The following is a 21,087-nucleotide window of genomic DNA, read 5'->3' as shown; positions in this document are numbered from 1 at the left end:
CACTCTAAAAACAGAAGTAAAAATGGTGGGCTCATGCCCACTATTAAATCAGAGCACTCTCTCACACTTCAGATTACACGTGTGAGTGCTGAGTGGGGTCTGCAGGGATGGGAACAGAAAATGAGGAGTGGGTGGCCAGTCAGTGGCTGACGTCAACAGTAGACTCAGGATCTGAGGTTGCAAGGGTGAGTGTGGAATACAGACACACCCTACTTGCATGGGAACACAGAGGATGGAGTCTATGCTGCTGCTCACTGGGTGCGGTGAGGAAGAATGAGTTAGGCAGGGTGCTGTCAGCCTCATCTCTAGGTGCTGCTCCAGTCTCTGTTCTACTCAAAAGGGCCTGGAGTGGGGAAAGTGGACCCATGGCACCTTGGAGCAGGCAGAGAGCGGGCAGAACACAGCTTCAGAGTGCAAGGTATGATGTAGGAGGACCAGGCTGAGATGGTCCCCACACGGAAATCTCTCTGTGGGAAATGAGGCAGGGCTCAGCAATCAGATAGAGCCCTGGAGGCTGGGGAGTGGGCAACTCCAAGCTGTCTCTCAGCAGCTCTGGGAACCACTGAAGAGCTAGGACAGGCCATTTAGTAAGTATCGTGACCTGACCCCCGGAGCAGGTCAAGCAGGTGTTAAATGGGCTCATTTGTTTCAGAGCTGCTGATCAGATGTTGTGGGAACCAGCATTGTCCTCATGGACCCAGGATCTCAACTTTGGATCTTGAATGTCAACCCAAAGATTTACATGTCAAAGGTGTGCTTCTCCCCACCCCCCACACTGCCACTTTTGATAGGTGGTGAAGTTGTTCAGAGGTGGGCCTAGTGGGAGGAAGTTAGGTCATTGGGGATATGCATTTGAAGGGGGCTGTTGGGACCCTGCCCTCTTCCTATTCCTCTCTTTGCTCCTTGGTGACAATAAGGTGAACTGATCTCCTCCATCACATGTCCTTCCATCATGTCCTATCCTACCACAGATCCAAAACAACAGAGTCAACCAACCACAGGCAGAAGCCTTGGAACCATATTCCAAAGCAAACCTTTCCTCCTTTTAAGTTTATATCCCAAGTATTTTGTCACAGCCACTGAAAGCTGACTAATGCATGAGAGCTTACTTTCACTCAGGCCAGCTTCCAAAGGTCTGTGTTCCAGTCTCTGCTCACATTGGGGGCCCAGGTTTATGTGATGAGTCAACACGTGGATGAGAGTGCATGAATCTGGTGGTGGCGGGGCGGGGGGTCTTGCCAAGCTGCGACAGAAAAGCCCGTCTGGAGCAGCCTGGTCAGTTACTAGGCCATTGGAGGTGCATGCAGCACTCATCAGGGAAGATGGGAAAATGCAATTTTCCCAGTAGTCCTTGCCACTGAGATTAGTTAGAACATGTGGGACCTTGGTAAGCTCAGCCTTTCTGAGCTTATCCATAAGATGAGCATAATCAGACTTCCCATCAAGTTGATGTGGGGAATTTATAAATAAATCAGTTCAGCAAGGGCTTGGGAGGCAGGTCTGGACACATCTGCTTCCATTATAGTTACTGTTAGGTACAGCTAGCTCCCTTCCTCTGAGTCTGTGGCAGGGTGACTTCCTTTGTATCTATGGTCCAGAAATGCCCTGGGGAGCATCGGAGTGTCACCCATCCACTGCTGAAGAAGCCAGTGCCAGGTGTACATCAGCCCCTAGCCTCTCAGTCTCTGACTGGGGAGAGAGACACACTCAGTGGCCAGCTGACTAGTGGTGTGTCCTAGTCTGTTTCTCCACTGCTGTGACAAAACACTCTGACCAGTACCAACTTGGGGAGGAAAGGGTTTATTCAGCTTACAGCTCCCAGGTCACAGTTCATCAGGGAGCCCAAGGTAGGAACTCAGGGCAGGAACCTGGAAGCAGGAGCTGGAACACAGGCCATGGAGGAATGCTGCTTACTGTCTTGCTCCCCTGGCCCCTGCTCAGCCTGCTTTCTTAGGCAACACAGGCCCACCTGCTCATGGGTGGCACCACCCACAGTGGGCTGGGCCCTCCCACATCACTCATCAAGAAGAGACCCCTCAGACATGGCCACAGGCCAGTCCAATAGAGGAAATTCTCCAATTGAGGCTCCCTCAGCCCAGGTGTGTCAAGTTGACACTAAAGCTATCCAGCACATGGAGTTTGTGATTGCACATGACTGAGGCCAACACCAGGACCTTCAGAAACCAGTCAGGCCTCTATCTGCCTTACAGTCCAAATGGGACTGGGTAAGACTGTAGTGAAGATCAAGTCTGGTTTCTTTGGAGGTCTACATACAGCTCTCCACTGTGGCAAAGGGTGTACACAGGGCAATTCTTGTTAATTACAGACAACCCTTAGCTACTCTCAAATATTTTCTTACAGGCTCTGCTTCCATTAAGAAATGCTAAGGGGGCTGGGTGTGGTGGCACAGGCCTGTAATCCCAACATTGGGAGGTCAACACAGGAGGATCAGGAGTTCAAGGTCAACCTTGGCTACATAACAGGTTTGAGGATAGCCCGGGCTACATGAGACCCTGTCTAAAAAAAGAGAGTAAGTGGTAGGAAAGCTGAAGGAAAGATGTGGAGGCTATAACTCATACAAGGAACTGGGTTCTAGCCAAATACTGGGCAGGAAAAAAGCTTCAGGAATAGGTTGTAAAACAAAGCAAAGCAGAGCAGATTACCGTGTGGGAAAATGGATAACTAAGCAACACCCAGAGTTGGAACACCTTAGTTGGAAGACCAGGTCAAGGATTAGCCTGGGGCACAAGGACAAGCAGCTGTTACCTGTACCAGAGCCAGCTTCCCAGGACAGAACTAGGGTGCATATAGCTGAAGGGGGATCCACAAATCAAAGGAGAGGCAGAATGCACCCCAGATGGTGTGGGGAAACACTTAGAGCGCCTACAGCCTGCAGCCTGGTTTCTGAGCATCATGGTACAAGTCACAGCATCCCCATCCCCATCCATGTCATGGGGTGTGAGCCCAGGGCCAGGCTAGGTTACCTACTCTTCAAGGGGCTAGGTCTTTGGCTGGGCAGAACTAGCACAAAGCAGTATCTGGACCTTTCCCGCCCTCGCCACTTTCTTTGGTTCCCAGGGAAGAAGGTGAGGGATAATAAAGTTTATACGTCATTCAGGGAACCAGAAGGAAAGGCTGTTTGGGTTTCATCTTCTGCAGAGTCAGGAAGTCTGGGAGAATCTGGAGAGGGCTTGAAGCTGAGTGCAAGAATTGGCATCACTGAAGGTAGTAGGGCTGACCTCACTGGGCCTCGTGAGCAGGAGATGGAAGTTTAGACTTTGTGCTATGCGCAGTGCAGAGCCATGAAGACTTTAACAAGTCAGGAGTGACGCAGCACCGCGGTTTTCAAACCTCCTTTTGTTACTGTGTGGGGAAATGACGGAGGGGTGGCAAGGAGACAGGGATGCCAAGTGCAGGCTGTCACAAGGCCCTGGCAGGAGGTGCAGAGGGCCCGGATTGGGGCTGCAGCCTGGGAGGCAGGACAAGCGTGCTGGTTAGGAATTAGTTGGGGAGGAACGCAGTCTTGCCTGCTAACCTGCCTCCCTGCTTCTACCTTTGCCCATTACTGTAGATTCTGCCCCACAGCAGCCAGAGTGATCCTGGTTAAATCGTAAGTCCAGGTCATGCCATTTCCCTAGCTTTGCATCTTGGGACGTAAGCCAAAGTCCTTGACTAGGCCGATAAGGTCAAGGTGGTTCTCCCACCCACCCCTCTTCTCTCCGACCTCACCTCTCCAGCCATTTTTCACTTTTCCCAGAATACTACCAGCACTGCCTGCCTTCCTCTCCCCTGTCAAGGGACTTTTCACTTTCTATTCCCTTTTTCTGTTCCTTTTCCCTGGAATGCAACTTCCCAAGGTATCCGATGTGTGTCCACTGCCAGCTCAGGTCTCTGCTCTGCAAGGGTTTTCCAGTGAATACATAAATCTCCTTTGTAGTATCGTCTTTATTCCCTTTATATACTGTTTATGGTTTGTATTGTGTGTGTGTGTGTGTGTGTGTGTGTAGAGAGAGAGGGAGAGAGGAGAGAGTATTCCCTTTATATACTGTTTATGGTTTGTATTGTGTGTGTGTGTGTGTGTAGAGAGAGGGAGAGAGGAGAGAGAGAGAGAGACTCATGTAGCCCAGGCTGACCTCAAACTTGCCATGTAGCCAAGGATCATCTTGAGCTTCTGATCTTCCTGCCTCCATCTCCTTAGTCCTGGGATCACAGGCATGTGCCGCCATGCTGGGCACTGGGGATTGAGCCCAGAGCTCTGTGAATACTAGGCAAGCACCCTACCAACTGAGCCATACCCCCAGCCCCAGTTTCTACTTTGTTCAAAATGTTTTCCTAGTATGCCTGACACATAGGAGGCTCTTAGTTGAATGAATGAAATGAGGCTGGGGGTTTAGGAGGGAGGCAGCTGTCCCCCAGGACTTACTTGAAGCAAGCAACTAGAAGAGTAGGTGTTGGCCAGTACCTACCCCCTGAATCTCCCAGCCCCCACCACCACCTCCCAGCACCTAGCCTGGGGTCTGAGTAAGACAGCTCTAGGCTAGGCTCTGACAAAGAAAACAGGTTGTTCCTGAGGCACCAAGAAAGGAAGGAATGGGATGGAGGTCTGGTAGATGGAAGTGCTGACTTTCTGGGGGTGTACAGGGTGCCTCTGGAGGAAAAACCTCCATGTAAGCTCTCTCTCTAGATTCAGGAAACGCCCCAGTCATGGTTCAGAGAGGTTTGATTTCCAGAGCCTGACATATCTAGTCACTGACTACTGGAAAGGCACAAGAACAACTTTGACATGTTTGGAAAGGGGAAACCAAGCAGAGAGATTAACTATTAAACTCTAACACAGTCAAAATTCAAACTGTAGTATCATAGGAACAGCAAGTCGATCGGAGGGATAAAACCCAGCAACAAAGATTCCGGCAAGAGTATGACAAGGGGCTGGGGAAGTGGTTTGTTTGGTAAAGTGCTTGCTGTGCAAGTGTGAGGACCTGGGTTCAGGTTCCCAGAACCCATGTAAAAAGCCAGACATGGTGGTGCACATCTGGGATCCTAGTCACAGAGGCTGAGACCAGAGGATTCCTGGAACTCATTTCCCAGCTAATCTCACTGAATCACTGAGCTCCAGGTTCAGTCAGAGACCCTGTCTCAAAAAACAAGGTGGACAGTAATAGAAAACACCCAACGTCCACCTTGCCTCCACATATACTCATCCGCACACAGAGACAAACACGTACACACTACACACAGTTTAAAACAAAAGCATAAAAAATTCCTAGTGATCATTAATAAGAAGTTAAATCAACTCGGGAAAAGGCAGGAAACGTTTAGGGTAAGAGCTACTCTTAGGGCGTGAAGGCCACTCTGTTTCCAGCTGTCCCTTCAGCAGTGAACACACACAAGCACACAGTGGTAGAAGGTTGTTCAATGATTAAATGCACATCATTGGCAATCAGAGAAGTGAAAAATTAAAACTACAACATGCTGCACTTTATTTCTGGGGTTAAAGAATTTGAAAACACGTGTGAGAGGGAAGCAATAGGTCCTGTTGCACACAGATAGGTAGAATGCAAATTGAAAGCAGCCTTCTGTGGCCTGCGATAGCACAGAATCTACAGCACAAACGTACATTGTTCAGGCTTGTGAAATAAATGAGGCGTCTTTCATGCCGAGCAAGCAGGGAGGTAGGTCCACAGGCCTAGAATGCAGGACAGTTGTTTTCTGGAAAGTCATTCACCTAATTTCTATATTTTCTAAAAGCGAGAGTCTTTTCATATGTGTAATGGAAAGGTGGAAGGTCAAAGCAGACCCCACTTCATGGGGGCTGGGGGGCCTCTGAGGAGCATGGGATTTCCCTTGCTTTTGGAGAGAGGACTAAGTATCTCAGAAGGGAAGGAAGGCCTGGCACATTCTCTTTACTTTTTAAAAAAAATATTTTTATTAATTTTTGTGTATGAGTGCATTGCCTGCATGTGTGTAAGTGCACTGACTTGTGGAGGTCAGAAGACAGCGTCAGACCCCTTGGAACAGGAATTACGGACAGTTGTTAACCACCATGTGGGTGCTGGGAATCAAACCTGGGTCCTCTGTAAGAGCAGTCAGTGCTCTTAACAGCTGAGCCATAGCTCTAGCCCCACCTGTTCTTTTCTTTCTTAAAAAAAACTTCATCACTATTGAAAAATCAAGTGTGCCCCCTAGTGGGAGGATGGAGGAAGAGGAAAGAGAGGGATGTGGTGGCGATGGAGAGCACCAGGAAGTGGGTACCACACATAGAGGTCACTAGGGGCCACCCTTGCCTGCTCATGCCAATAGGCATGCCAGGTCTCTGCGGTCCATGCTTACCTTTGCTGTCTAACTTGTGGAGAACTCTTGCCTCCTTCATCTTAGTTCTTAGCTGACATCTCCAACGGCACCCAGGTCAGATAGCTTGCTACACTGTGACACCAGATCCAGTATTAAATAAAGCTGTCCCTTGTGACTCAGTCTGCCATCCACCTAGGCTGTCAGGACAGCATGAGGCCTATCTTGCTCAACATTGAACCCAGTGTCGAGGGCAAGCTGGGCACCTGAACTGATCTTACAGCACATGGGAGCCACAGCCTATGCTGGAGGTGGGCAGGCCAGGACACCAACTGGTTCCAGAGAGCACAAAGGGACTTTATTAGAGAGGCCAGGGGAAACATATTTACACGGGGCCACGCAGAGACATTAAATGAAGCAGGGGGGTGCAAGGTGTCCTCATTCAAACAAGTTCCACCTTGGCGTTGGGGTACACGGCCACCACATCATAGCCCTCGGGTGGCTTGACTCGTGCCTTGGCATGGTTCTCACAGTACAGCCTTTCATCCAGGAAGAAATAACCTCGCTGCTTGAGATTCAGGCCACAGTCACTACACATGAAGCACTCAGGGTGGTAGAGCTTGTCCCGGGCCTTGACGATGGTGCCCCTGTTGGAGGGAACCAGGAAGACAGTGTATGGTGACTAACAGAGTCTTGGACAAGTCCCTATCTAGGGCTCTGGAGAGCAGAGCTGGGGTTGTGCTGGTGTGGACAGGGTGGGTACTCACACAATCCCGTGACCACAGCGTGTGCACTCTGGCAATCCCTGAAGGCCGCTCAACGGAGCACCCAGCTTGCTGGCGGCTGGCTTGATGTTCCGAGGACCACCAGATCCAGGTCGCTCCCCTGAAAATCAGAGTGCAGGTGGCATGAATGGCAGGGCAGTGAGAACTCCATTTCTGTAGAATGCTGCTTCCAGGCCCTAGTGGCCAGAAGACTGGGGGGTGGATGGTATGTGGCCAGGGGTACCCACAGGGCAATGGAGTGGAAATCTGAGGGTGAAGGTGCAGGGATGGTAAAGATGCAGGAATGAGTGGAAGAAAGGCAAATGGCTGGAGACATGGAACAAGTTGGGGTGGGGGTGGGGAGCATGAGCTGGGGCTCTGCAGGGAGAGGGGAAGCAGATAAGGTAAGGTGTGGGGAGTCTTACCACCTTCACCGGCCTCTAGCATGCCTTGCAAGTAGCGGAAGGAGCCAGATTGCTTGGGCTCTGAGGCTGTTGGCTCTGACGGCTCCCTTAGCATCCTGTACACCTCTGAACCCAGGTCTACCCTGCAGTCCCGGTTCCGAGGGAGAACTCTGGCTGGATCAGTGCTGGGAGGGAGGGAGATGGAGGGCCAGAGTGGAGCAGCAATTCTAGCCTAGGTTCTGATGGCTTGGGGGTGGGTAGGGAACTAGTGAGGCTTTCTATAAGTCTGAACATAACCCTGTGTGCTGGCTAGCTTCATCTTCCAACTCGGCACACCTAGGAACAGGGAGCCTCTTTTTTGTTCCATCAGATTGGCCTGTGACCCTGACTATGGGGCATTTCCTTGATTACTAAGCCATGTGGGCAGGTCCAGCCCATTGTGGGTGGTGCCATTCCTGGGCAGGTGAGCCTGGGCTATTTAAGAAAGGTAGCTGAGCAAGCTAGGGGGAAGCAACCCGGTAAGCAACACTCCTCTATGGTCTCTGATTCAGCTCCTGCCTCCAGGTTCCTGCCCTGAGCTCCTGCTCTGGCTTCCCTCTATGACAGACTGTAAACTGTGGGTGAAATAAACCCTTTCTTCCCCAAGTTGCTTTTTTGTCAGTGTGGTTTATCCCAGCAATAGCAAATCAAACTAGAATACCATGGAAGGCCTAAACGGCAAATGTCAGGGGTCAAGATTGAAGGGATTAGGATGGATCTGGGTATGGCTTTAAAGGTCAGGCCTCTGTGTTACCTGGAGGGTGGAGACACATGCAGGGCACTCATCTGGGCTGGCAGAGTGGCCTCATTGCTATTGCCATTGTGAGGGACTGGAAGGCGAGGTGGCTGCCCGTATGGAGATCCCAGGCTTGATCTGCTATCTTCCAGTCCAATCCCTGTGACTGAGGACCGCCTGCTGGTCACTGGACTGCCATCCTGTAAAAGTGAGGCCTGAGATACTGGGAGGCCCTCTGATCTCTGGCCATTCCTGTTCACAAATACCCCCTACCCCTGCCACACCACCTTGCTGTGCCAGGTCTCCATATCAGTTCAGTACCTTTGCTCTGACATCTCTGGGCTGTGCCCAGCCAGCAAAGGGATCTATGGGAGAAGGGCTGGGTCATAAGCCTAGTTCAACCATTATAGAAATGAGAAATGCATGTGGAAAGTCAGATGTATAAACACCTGAGTACTTGAAATACATCCTGGGCTCTTAAACCCTGCACATCAACACCCAAGGAATGAGTTGGACAAGTCCATTCCAAGAAGCCTTTCAAGGCCAGTGTAGCCGCAACAGTGTGTATATGTGTGTGTGTGTGTGTGTGTGTGTGTGTGTGTGTGTGTGTGTGTGTGTGTGTCTGGTTCTGATGCCAGAACTTTACTAGACACCAGCTGGGAACACAGAAAGGAACTCCTGTCTTATAGCTGGGAAGGACCCTTCGTGCCTGCGTGAAGAAACTTCAGGGGGCAGTCTGGTGTGTAAGGGCACTGCTTACTCTGAAGATAGCTCCCCTAGGCCTGAGCTCTACTTCCTGCTCCCGAGGGAGGTGACAACAGGCAGCCTTCTAGGGACAGAGCAGACACAGGGCAGAGGTTGGGCCTTGCGACCCTAAGGTCAGCCAGGGAGAAGTGGCCTCAGCATATCCCTCTGCTTATGAGGTCAGGGAAGGGCTCTGAGGTGTGGGTCTGAGTGGTGTCTGGGGGTCTACGTCTCTGCAGAGTCCAAAGCCATCCTGACCTCAGTCCATGTGCACATAAGCATACCCACAGCAATGTGAACAGGGGCATGCATACTCACAAGCATATTTAAAGATGTATACATGGGTTAGGACAATACATACACACCAGCCAGTCTACCCCCATATACCTGATCACATATGCATGGTTTCACACACTGGAGGCCAGCACTGGTCACCCTGGGGAGGGCTGTGGTAGCTAATACTGGGCTGGTAGGCAGAACAGCCTGATATTTGGGGTGAGGCTCAAATTCAGGCTGTGGGATGTGTCTCAGCCTCTGCCAGGAGGAGGGTGATATACACACCTTTCTGCTCTGCACTGTGAACAGGGGTCTGAGTGATGAGGGAAAGGGACCTCCCCTAGCAGGGAAGAGCCTTTTTGGGCTCAGGTAGCCTCCAGCCAAGCCTCTGTTCTTTGCTGGGCAGAACCAGTTGGGTGGGGCACCTCCTACCTGCCAAATCTCAATAAAAATGAGAGGCTTAATGCCCAGGTAGAGCCCATCAAAGCAGCAGCCACCGTCACCACTGCCCACTCCCCCATCAGGCCCAACGAAAGCCTTTGGAAACCTGAGCAGTCTCACATATGTGTCTGCAGGGTAAGCAGGCAGGCAGACAGGGCTGGCCTCTAATAGGGACCAGATGGGTTGTGGTAGGTGGGGGTGGGGGTGGGCCTCTGCACAAAGCTTCAATGGAAAAAGGGGAGTGGGAGTCAAGGAACCAGAGTCTGGGCGGATAGAGGACCTCACTCACTCCCCCCACCCAGCAGGGTGTGGGAGCCGACTGCGGGGGTCATCAGTGAGGTACAGCCCCTCCTGTGGCCACCCAGGCAGTGGTTTCTCTTAAGTCTGAACTCAAGTGATGACCTCAGTGTTTGTGTGAGCTGCAGTTCCATCACTTCACCTTCCTGAAGCCCAGTTTCTTCATCTGTGAGCTGGAGAATGTGATGGTCTCTGTATCATAGGCTCCTTGGTGGAGGATAAAGCAAGATGATTACATGCGGGGCGCTTAGCGTGGTGCCAGGCTGGATGAGTGCCGCAGGGATTCCTTTTCTGTAGGGTCCTTTCCTGGATTTCCCCTCTTCGGATGGTGGTTTACCTCATACCCTGTGTCCCCCACACTCAGCTCCAGCTTCTTGCTGGTATAGATGTTGGCACCTCAGCAGAACAGCACTGACAAGGTTCTAGCTCATCAGTGCCCACATGACTAAAGACAGAACGTGGGACACTCAGTGTGACTGGAGGTGACCACGGCTCCCAGATGAGCAGGCAGGTGGCCCTGAGGCAGAGTCTGAGCTCTCTTACTGGGCTGGGTATGCAACCCTACTCACCTGGGTTGCTTCTATGTAGACCGTCTCGTAGCTCAGCATCACCACCACCCGTTCCAGGACAGCTTTCTTTGGTGCTGTGGTTCTCCCACCCTAGGTGACCCACATGCCCCCTGGTTTCCCACGTGGGGCTTGAGAAGAGGAGGGTATCTTGTGGCCCCACAGAGAGGGTAAACCTGAAGCTGCAGTGGCTCTGCCCAACGCCATGTGGGGAAACATTCCGTGGATGCCCTGTGCTGGCCTAGGGCTAACTATGGTTTCCTCCTCCTCTGAGGGTGCCAGCTGGCGCTACCCCCCACATGCAGAGGGTGGGGACAGTTGTGGGGACAATGAGCCCTGTGTCTGTGCTAGTGAGGACACAGCCCTGCAGGGGCCGGGTGGGGGTGTTTTCATCACCACCCATGGAGCCCATGACCTTTTAAGTACAAAAGGGGGACAGAGGCTAGGGGGCTGCTCTGTTGTTTGTGGAAAATCATTCCCCATCCAGTTGGGGCCGCCTCTGTGGGGATAATAGTCTTCAAAAGCAGTCTGTGAGGGAAAGTGTGGGGGCAGGGGAATCTGCTCCTCAGTAGCACCTCAACTTCCCAGCACCATGGGAGAGCTGCTCTATAGTTCCCCGCCCTCCAGGCCCACCAACTGTGAGCCTCTTGGAAAGGACTGGGTACGGCTCAGCTTCACACCCAGAACACATGTGGATCCTGTCTGTCCTGCCACTGGTGCCCCAGGGAAGCTGGGCCTCTTGTAGGCACTGCTTGCCTCTTCAGCCTGGATGCTTTGTCTGAGCCAAATCTGTCTCCTCTCTGCTCCTAGGGCCTTGGATAAACTGAAGAAGGCTTCTGAGACACAGATGTGACATGAATACAGCTGAAGTTCCAGATGGAGCACCCTAAGAGCCTTTCAGTGGCCATGCCCCATCACCTACCTCATCCTCTGCCCACCCCCATCCTGCCCTCTTACCTGCCTTCCCTCCTTTCTGATCTCTGAACTGATGACACAGTCTCACTTCTGGGCCCTTGTATGTGCTTGCTGAGCACATGTCCTCCTCCCATGACCCTTTGTCTACCTCCTTTGTCCTAGGTCCTCAAGTCTGGGCTTAGATACCTCTCTTCCAGGGAGTGTTCTTGGACCTCTATTGAAATCTCCTCTCCCTTCCTTATGCAGAGCAGACAAAAGCAGGCCCAGGAGGCCACACCCCACATGTTGGGTGCTAAGGCTCTAGCTATACCACAATCACAGAATAGCCCAGGACCACCTTGCCCAGGGATGCTGAGTCTGGGACACTTGGCTAATCCTCTCATGAGGTCACACAACAGCTTGGTTCCTTTACTCTCCTGCATACAGGGCCATAGCTGCAACTTCTATCTGACATAAGATGACTGAGCAGGCAGGCTTGCAGCTGGTGACTGGCTAGTTGGAATCATAGGATGGCCAGGAAAGCTCTCTAGCCTCAGATAGGGCTTACAAGTCTACGTAAGGAGATCCCTCAGAGCTGGAGGCTGCCACTCCCAGCCCCGCTATCACCAACCCTGTTGACTTTTTCCTGATCTGGCACTGCTGGGTAGGGGAGTGAGCCCTCAGCTCAGTGGGGGCTGGGAGGGGGGAACGACACTGAGCCAAGGCCTAACCCAGTCCCAGCCCATCACAGGCACCCTTTGCCAAGAACCCAAGATTGCTCAGGGTGGGGATAGAGCCCACTGCAGTGCTCACTACCTCAGAAGCATGGGATGGAGGAGGTAGGCATGGCCCAGAGAAGCTTTCTCCTTCAGTATCTGTCCTGGGTCTCTGAGGGTCACAGTGAGAACTGCCAGTACAGACGAAGCTGTGGGCCACGCCTGGCTTCTCTGCCCTGGGCTCACTGTGAGCCAGGCCAGCAGTGTCTGTGCATACCTGGGCCTCGTGGTCGATGTGGATCTTGTGTGCTTGAGCCTTGTCATCAGGGGAACTGGGCCAGCTCTTGTTCTCAGGCCTGCAGCAGGAAATGGGATGATCAGGTCTACCTGCCTAACATGTCCATCATGTCTGGGAACCAGGGACAGGAGGTGTTTGGCCTTGGGACTCAGAGCAGGGAGGACACCACCCCAGTATTTTCTCCTTTAGCCCAGTGGTGTCTTCTGCAGCAAGGAGCCACAAGCTCAGATCTACCACCCTCCTAGGGTGGCAGGGTGTGTTCCCTCCCCCGCCAGTGGCCTCATCCCTCTCCGGTCTGGTTCCTGGAGAGCTTGCAGCAGAGGTCCTGCAGCTTTGCCCCTCTTCCACCCCTCTGTGACCCACTCTAGGAGGCTCAGATGGCAGCAAGCAAGCCAGGCTTCACATGGATTAGCCAGGAGCCAGTCCACTCATCCCCTGACCTTCACAGCTTCTGGCCAGGGCCTGGGTGGCTCTCAGGGAGGTGAAATGGAGGCTTTTGGGAGCACCTCCCCTCCTGCTGCATCCACCCACCCCAGCAGAGTCATCACTGATGTCTGCCCAGCCCAGATGGGAAACAGGCCATTAGGAAATTCCTGCTTCGCCATAGAAACCAAAAGCCAAACACCACTCAGGAGGGAGAAAAACATCGTAAACCTGCCATAAGCAAGGCAGGCGGGTCTAGAGGCTGCTGGCCCAGCCCTGCTGCTCAGTAGCTCTGTGAGAGGCAAGCCAGGAAGATATGTGGACCCTGGGCTAGCAGGCAATGTGTAGTGAGGCTGGTTAGACCATGGAAATAATGTCACCAACCAATGAGGCCTCCTGGGGCTTCTCAAAGACTCTTGACTAGCATAATAGCTCAATCCTGCCTCCTTCCCATGGTTGGATGCGGGGTTTAACTCTTTACCTGTTGTCCACATTGACTCTGGGCTCCCTGGCCTCTGTCCATTCTCTACCTCACAGCCCTCTGGGGGCCAGCTCTTTCCCCAGAACTTCTCCCTCTAGCCCTTCAGCTAGGTTCCTGGGTGACTCCCCTAACTCCCAGTTCTAACTATACCTTCTGCCTGCTCAGAACTCCAGTAAAACAAATCGGAAACATCCTGTAAGATGATCTTCTGCTCAGAAGCACAAGCCTGAGACCTAAGGGTCAGAGGGCACTCGGTGTCATGAGAGTAACCCAAAGTGCCGGGCAAGAACAAATGCTTAGGTAGTCACTGACCTCCATTCCAGCCCTCTACTTCAGGCTGCGCCGGCGACTACAGCTGCCCATCTTTAAATAAATAAAACAAGAAGCCAAGATTGGGCTATGCAAAGGTACCACGTGATGGCAACAGAGACTTTATCGGAGGTAGGGCTGCGGTTGGTATGAGGAGAGCTCTTATCTGCAGAACAGGCCTAAGGGGTTTAACTTAACTTGGATTACTGGATGTCTGGCTTTGGTTCCAGGTAAACTAAACCTACTTGAGAAGGGAGACCTTTCCTCCACATGTCAGTCTGTGGGGCATTGGAGAGCAGGCAGAGAAGATGGTTTGAATACACTGCCAGGTTGCTCACGTTAGCCAGCTCACCAGGCTGACCCTCCACAGAGCTGATAAAGTAGGTGGAAGGGGTGTCTGGGGCCCAGGCATAAGCCCTGAGCAACAGGTAGGACAGGGAGCCGGTGCAGAGGCTTTGTAGGTGGGAAAGTGTCCAGCAGAATGTTGGGCTGAGGGTAAAAGTGGCTGCCTTGTCTTATCCCTGATTCTGGTATGTGACGTTTGGAGATGGTGGAGGGAGAGCAGGCCTCGGGTTTTCACTCTGAGCAAGCCTGGTATCTCCTCACCACTCAATGCCAAGTTATAAGTCAGTCCCTGATCTAGGCTGAAGAAGTTCAGGACCCGGGGGTAATGCGCTTGCTGGAGGACAACATGGCTCTTAAGTGCAGGGGGGCCCTAGAGCCTAGGTCTGTAATGTGAACAATGTGCTCTCCTTTACTCTGGGACCTTATGGCTCTGTCCATGCCTGGGTTGGAACAAATGACTGGGAAAGAAAGGAAGGAAGGAAGGAAGGAAGGAGGATCTCCACCCGGCCACCCTCTCTGACATCATTCTCTCTGGGAATCTCCTGACTCAGGTCCCTTCAAGCCTCCCCCCAGCTCTACCACCCCTAGGGCTGCCCTCATTCAGCTAGAAAGCAAAGCCAGAGGTGAGTCAGGACCCAGGAACTCAGCCAAGAGGGAAGGCCTCAGAGGCCACTTGTGGGCAGAGCAGTGCTGATGCTTCCCCCAACCAGCAATGCCTCAGGCTGGCAGAGAGTGAGGAGTGATTCTGCTTTATGGGAAAGGAAACCCAGGCCCCTGGAGGTCATCTGGTATCTAGGATCACATAGTCTAGGTGAGGATCGGTTTTGCTGAAATCCTAGGCTAGGGAGTCCTTGCTGTGTGAAATAAAGCACAAGGCCCTGGATTTGTAGCTGGGTCCACTCACAGCCAAGGACATAGTCAGGGTTCCTGACCCCCAATGTGGACCTGGTCAAGGGCTGGGCACAAACAGGGGCTACATTATAAACTTCACTGTGTTTAAAGGCTCTGAGCCAATGGATCAAATCCCGACCTGCCAGCTCTCCAGCATGGGTTAACTGTGTTGTGGTTTGGGGAGGTTTCGCCCACACAGATCCACAGGGGGTCGTGGAAAGTCCCTGTTAGCAGCGAACGTGGCAAAGCTGAGCAGTTATGTCTCATTTCTCTGGACCAAGCATGGCAGGGGGATGGGGAGATTCCACTCAGCCAGAATTAAGCCAATTGCCAGTGGGAACTGATTAAAGAGCCAGGACTGGAGCAAGGCAGGGGCCTGAACCTTTATCTCAGCACCGTCTTTGGGGTATGACGATCTATTTGCCTTCCCTTCCTGATGGGCTGCACAGCATTACACAGTCCACGGGAGGAATGCTTGTTCCAAATCCAGATTTAACCAGAGCAGAGGCACAGATAATGGTAGGGACAGCTGTTGAGGCAGAGCAGCTGTGGGGATGGTCGGACGCGTCAGCAGCCAACCAGAGGGATTTGAGGCTTTAGGGCAAGAGAGACCTGGCGTTAAATTTTGCTTTCCTTCCCTACTGCCTGGTTTTGTGACTTTAAGCACCCTTTATCTTTTCTGACCCTTGGTGGTTTCATCTGTAAAGTGGGGCCTATACTATGTTTTACATTTTTCAAGTTGGTTTGAAGATGAGGTATTTATACTCAAAACTTCTTTGAAATGGTCATCACACAGGTCCATTGGAATTGGGGACAGGACTGAAGTGTTTTCTGTTGTTCTTTTGTTTTTTTTTTGAGACAGGATCTTAATTATATGGCTTAGGTTAACCTTGAACTCTTGATCCTCCTATCCCAACCTCCCAAGTGATGGGATTACAGGTGTGTCACCAAGCCCGGCTTCAAGGTCTTGCTTCTGCTGCATGGGACATCTGCCACAAGAGCCCTAAGGCACTTTGAGCCCTGAGTTGAAAAGGCCAATCCCAGCTGTAAACAGTGCCTTTCAGGCCCCATGACAACACCTCTTCCTAGAAATGGGCCTGGATGGGGGTGTCCAGGAGCTGAGGCAGACAGGCTGTGTTGGCTTAGCTCACCTAGACTGGCCAGCCCATCTCCCATTACCCTCCCAGCCCAGCCTGCCCCATGTGTACCTGCTCACAGACAGTGTGAGGTGATCATGACAGCCTTTGATGCGGTTCTGCGCCTCCAGGTGTGTCATGAGCTCTGTGCTCTCTCCATTGATGGCCTGGATCAGGTCACCTGGGCACAGGGAAGCCAGGGCAGCCTTACTGCCAGCATGGACCTGTGGTCAGACAAGCCAGATAGTTGGCACAGTTATTATGTGGCCTACTGCTCTACATCTCCAACCTCAGAACCTGGCCAGTGTGGCCTTGTGCCAGTGTGACCTGTGGGTGGGTGAGCCAAGAGGCTGGCTGAGATCCCCATGTGGCCGCGTAGCCTCTAATTTCAAAACGTCCGACTCCCCTTGAAGACCTACTTGGGTATAAGGCTATAAGAGGGGCTTCTTCTGGCCTGGGACAAGTGGAGTGCTACTTTTACATCATGCTTAGGTACACTAAAGACATGCAAGGGGCACACAGACACATAGGGATATACGTGCTCATAGAAATATATGGTACACAAACATGGCTTGAATATTTCACACAGATGATGCCTACCCAGTCGGACTATAGAGCAGTCCTGGACCCCACTTGTTTAATCCCACCGCTCACATCCACCATGCATTCACCTGCTCTGCCTCACTGTGCCTAGCCCATCTGAACACCTGTCAGGCACTTGTGTCCCTTCCCAAATGTTCTCTCCTTCCACCTGGAACCCTATTTTGACTCTGTAACCCTTCTTACTGACTGGCTCACTCCTCTTCCCTCAGGTCTCAGAACAGAACCCCCTTCCTCTGAGAGTACTCCATGCGCCCTCATTACCAACTCTGACCTCCTGTGTTGTTAATGTCTTGTTATAATTAAAAGGAGGTGTGTACATCACTTCTCAGTTCAAAGCCATCCAGTTCCAGCCTGCACTCTGGGGTTATAAGTCCATCTCAACTTCCCTGTAGAATGCCCTAGTGTTCTTTACTGACCCAACAGAGTCAAGCACTTTTGGTCATCTGATGAAGGTCATGTGACAGGGATGGGGAAAGACTCACAGAGCAATCTCAGTAAGAACCCAGTGGAACTGAGGCAGCAGGGCGCACTTCCCTAGGCCTCAGCCCCCAACATAACTCTGGAAACAGACAAAGGCTCCTTATTCCTGCCCAGCATCAGCAGTCAGCACTCTGCTGTGGCCCAAGAGCTATCAGCAGGGGTTGGGGCTCCTGGCAGCCCAAGCAGGCTCAGCTCAGCCAGTTTCCAATACTGAGTGGACAATGCTGAGATGCTGGCACCTCCTTGGCTAGAGGCCTGGTGTGGGCACTGCCCAAGCTTCCTTGCTCTGAAATAGGCTGCCTCAAGAAACATGTGTGTGTGTGTCTATACACATGTGTGTGCGTGTGGAGGCCACAGGTTGACATCAAGTGTCTTCCTCAATCACTCTCCACCGTATTTTTCGAGACAAAGACTCCCACTGAACCTGGAGCTCACCATTTTTAGCTTGACTGGCTGGCCAGCAAGCCCCTGGGAACCACCTAACACTGCCCACCCCAGCACTGGTTACGGGCATACTTTGCCATATCCAGGTTTTACATGAATCCAAACTTAGGTCCTCATGTTTGCACAGCAAGCACTTTGCTCTCTGAGCTGTCTCCCAAGCCCCACACCTGCAGCTGGTTGTTATGTGGGGTCTGGGGATTGAATTCAGGTCTTCCTGTTTGTACAGTGATCACTTTACCAACGGAGCCATCTCATTTCCTTCAGTTTCTCATCTAAACCATGACACCCTAGCCAACCAGCCCATCATAAATAAAGGTTCACTTGCTGGCCTGGGCACCTTCATAAGCCTGTTCTCCTGGGGCAAGTGCCCACTTGGCAGCATCCCATCCTATTCTCTCAAGGCTCTGCTCAGGGCTCCCTGCCCTTTACCATAACTGGCTCAGGGCAATCTCTCAGTCACCAGGTAAGGCCAAAGCTGTTCTCACTCCTACCTAAAGATGAACAAAGAGGGGTTTGGAGCAGGGGCACCTTGCCCCAGGCCCCACGTGGACAGGAGTCTTCTTCCTTGGGGGGCAGCTAGCTGCAAGATGACTCAGCCAGCACAAGGGGTGCATTCAGGTCCCTACAGGCGGAGGAAGTTCCTGGAAGCAGGGGTGGCTGGGATGTGGCCAGCTCCATTGAGCTCTGAGAGTTCTGGTCAAGGAGGGCGCGAAGCCAGGAAACCGTGACTCCCAAGTTGCCTTTACACGCATTGTCTCCTGAGTTCTCAAGGCAAGTCCATTTCCTAGACTAGGAAACCGAGGTCCAAAGAAGCTCAGAGAAATGTTTAACAGATGGAGGAGTCAGGATTCCAACCTAGGCAGCTGAGCCCAAATCAAAGCCTACCCTATTAACTGCTGTGAAAAGGGAATGAGACAGAAAGAACATTCCAGGTAGAAGTCCAGCATGTACATAGGATTTATCTAGGAAAAGAAGGAAGCTTATAGCACTATTAGTGAAGGGCAAGTGAGAGAGACCAAGTCAGAGAAGACATAGGTCCTGGGTGAAAACCTGGCATTTCTCATGGGGGCTGAGAACCTCAAAAGGTTCTAAACAAGGAAATCACAGGATGGAGTGGAATTTGATCAATCCATCTAGCTGTGGAATACAGGGTAGCTGGCCAGACAAGAGACAAGGGTGAGGTCAGATGGGAGCTAGGCATGAATCAGCCCCCTCACCTGCTGCATTCCAGCCCCTGCCCCACCCAGCCAGAAGTCTGTGGTGAGTGGGAGCCACAGAGGGTCATATCATCCCAAACACTCATAGCAAGCTCCAGACAGTGCTGGATTCCTGTCCATACCCTACTTCTCTGGATACTTTAACTTTTCTGTGCCTTAGGATCCCCATCTACAATGTGCGGACAAAGGGAGCCTTCTAAAGACTGATATGGGGGCTCTCAGAGATAATCAGGGCATGTGACATCTCTACAGGAGACTGGGCGTACAACAGCGCTCATTCCAAGGACTGTTTGCAGGGGAAATACTAGTACCAATGTCCGATAGGGTGCGTGTGGCCTGGCACACTGTGATGCTTGGAAAAGGCCAGCCGTCATTACTGTTTGTCTATAGGGAAGAAGTCCTGTACGTTGTTCTTGGGGATCCCAAAGGCTTCCTGGGCCAAGACTGCAAGCTCCCTGCCCTGCTAGACAGTCGGCTTCCTCCCTGTCTGCACAAGGCTGTCCCTTCCTACTGGGCTCTGGGTAGGAGAGGCTCTGGATGCCCGTTGGTAAGGATACTCCCATATATCATCAGTCTTTGTAGCATTTCCCCTGAGGTACCTGCTAGGCAAGCTGTGGCCTGTGCCTTCCCTGCTCTGTAAATCTTCCCAAATCCCACCCTAACCCATGTTCAGTCATCCTGGCTCCTTGGGTCTGGGCTACTGCCATGTGACTTTGGGGGACAAGAGAAGTTTTTCCAGGCAAACCCCTCTCCCAAACTGCCTGTCTGCGAGGAACCTGCATCACCGGATCAGTGCCTAACAACGAAGGAGCAGCCACTGCTAGCCTCTGCTGACTGTGTAGCCTTTCCTCGTTGGACAGGCAGCCGCATGGGCAACAGATGTCTCAGCTCTCTGCCACCCAGCCGTCAACCACCACCACTGAGCCTTTCAGCAGCCTCACGCCCAGGGTGCCTGGCCTGCTGGCCCTCCTAACACTCCCACCAGCCCTCCTCTGCAGATGCACAGCTTGACCCGCACCAGGCAGACACAGATGCTCCCACTCAGTGTACACACACACACACACACACACACAGAGCAGGGATCTCTGGGGGGATCTGAGAGATGAAAGTCTCCCGGATGTGCTGAAGGCCCACCTTACTCAGCCCTAGGGACCTGATGGTGAAGGCAGATGTGGGAAGCCTACTAGGACAGCTGGTCCTGCCTGTCATGCTGGCCCCCACAAAGAGGATTCCACAGTTCCACACCCCACCCAGTGGCCACCCCTTCCCAAGAACTGGAGAGAAGTCTCTGAAACTTTGTCCAGCCCCCAGGGCCAGAAGGAGCAGTAGACTGAGAAAGGGGGTTCTCAGGTGCCCTGGCACAAGTCCCCCTGAAAGACTCAAGCAGCCTCTTTGGGGGCATGGGATGGCTCTGAGGTCCCACATCTGCCCCCTCCACCCTGGGAGCCACCAAGGGCAGAGCCCAGGTTTTCTCCTTGGCTGGGGAATCCCTACCTTGGGGCCTGTCCTCCTCCCTGCCTCCTCTTTCCTCAGACCAGCCACCTCTCCAGGGCTGTGTCCCCTCCTCCTCTTCCCCCTCCTCTATCACAGGCCTAGAGAAGGGTATGGTTCTGGGACCCTTGAGGAACCGGACTGAAGCTGTCCTGGCCCCAAGCTTTGTGTCAGCTCCTAAGGGGGAGGAATAACTCTTCCCCTTTGCCTGAAGCAGAAAATCCCACTTGGCCACTTCCCTTAAGGGTAAGCTGAGGTCAGGGCGCAGAAATTGAACTCCAGAGTGGGGAAGTGGATGGACTTCTCAAACTCAGGACATAGACCCTCCTAGGGTCACCCAGCCCTGCTGGCACGGACCGTTGATAGGGGAAGTGGAGCTCTTAGTCACTTTGCCCCAAAACTTCAGGCAGGGGTGGGTCTGAGGGGTATGGGGCCTCTGTAGAGTCGTCCAGACTCCTGGACCATGTCTGAGAGCTCTTCCCTGGCTCACAGCGACTCCCCAATAAAGCCGGCCAGAGGGAGGCTGGTGTGTGAACTCTTGGGCAGTCTCTCCACGAAGTGGGGGGGAGGCCCTGCGGGAAGGGGGATGGGGCGGTGATGCCAGATGGACGCCCCCTCCACAGCGAGCGGGTCACCCAGGCCGACCCTCCACTTTCAAGCTCTGACCCGTCGGGGATCTTGGTCCCGGGTGGATCGCAAGGGCAAGGTCTCAGACCCGGACGGCCCCGACTCCCCGCAGAAATCCGACTCACCCGCGAGATGGTGAGGGGTGCGCTGAAGTCCCGGCCGCCCACCAGGCGGAAG

At 52.7% G+C, this 21,087-nt stretch overlaps 1 protein-coding gene across 1 annotated transcript in view; it reads right to left on the bottom strand.

Moving 5' to 3' along the window:
* Positions 1–6,624: 6,624 nt before the first annotated feature.
* Positions 6,625–21,087, bottom strand: part of Pdlim4 (PDZ and LIM domain 4) — an 18,057-nt gene continuing 3,594 nt past the window's right edge. The window contains exons 4-10 of the mRNA XM_008849346.1: positions 21,036–21,086; positions 16,121–16,272; positions 12,443–12,521; positions 8,250–8,431; positions 7,478–7,641; positions 7,056–7,173; positions 6,625–6,935 (exon numbers count right to left, since the gene is read on the bottom strand). Of these exons, the coding sequence (XP_008847568.1) occupies positions 6,731–6,935; positions 7,056–7,173; positions 7,478–7,641; positions 8,250–8,431; positions 12,443–12,521; positions 16,121–16,272; positions 21,036–21,086 (951 nt within the window). The 3' untranslated portion in view covers positions 6,625–6,730. The remainder of the gene's footprint in view (positions 6,936–7,055; positions 7,174–7,477; positions 7,642–8,249; positions 8,432–12,442; positions 12,522–16,120; positions 16,273–21,035; position 21,087) is intronic.

Source organism: Nannospalax galili, unplaced genomic scaffold (genome assembly GCF_000622305.1).
Source record: "Nannospalax galili isolate Female #2095 unplaced genomic scaffold, S.galili_v1.0 scaffold424, whole genome shotgun sequence".
Lineage (NCBI taxonomy): Eukaryota > Metazoa > Chordata > Mammalia > Rodentia > Spalacidae > Nannospalax > Nannospalax galili.
This window is presented reverse-complemented; position numbering and strand designations above follow the sequence as displayed.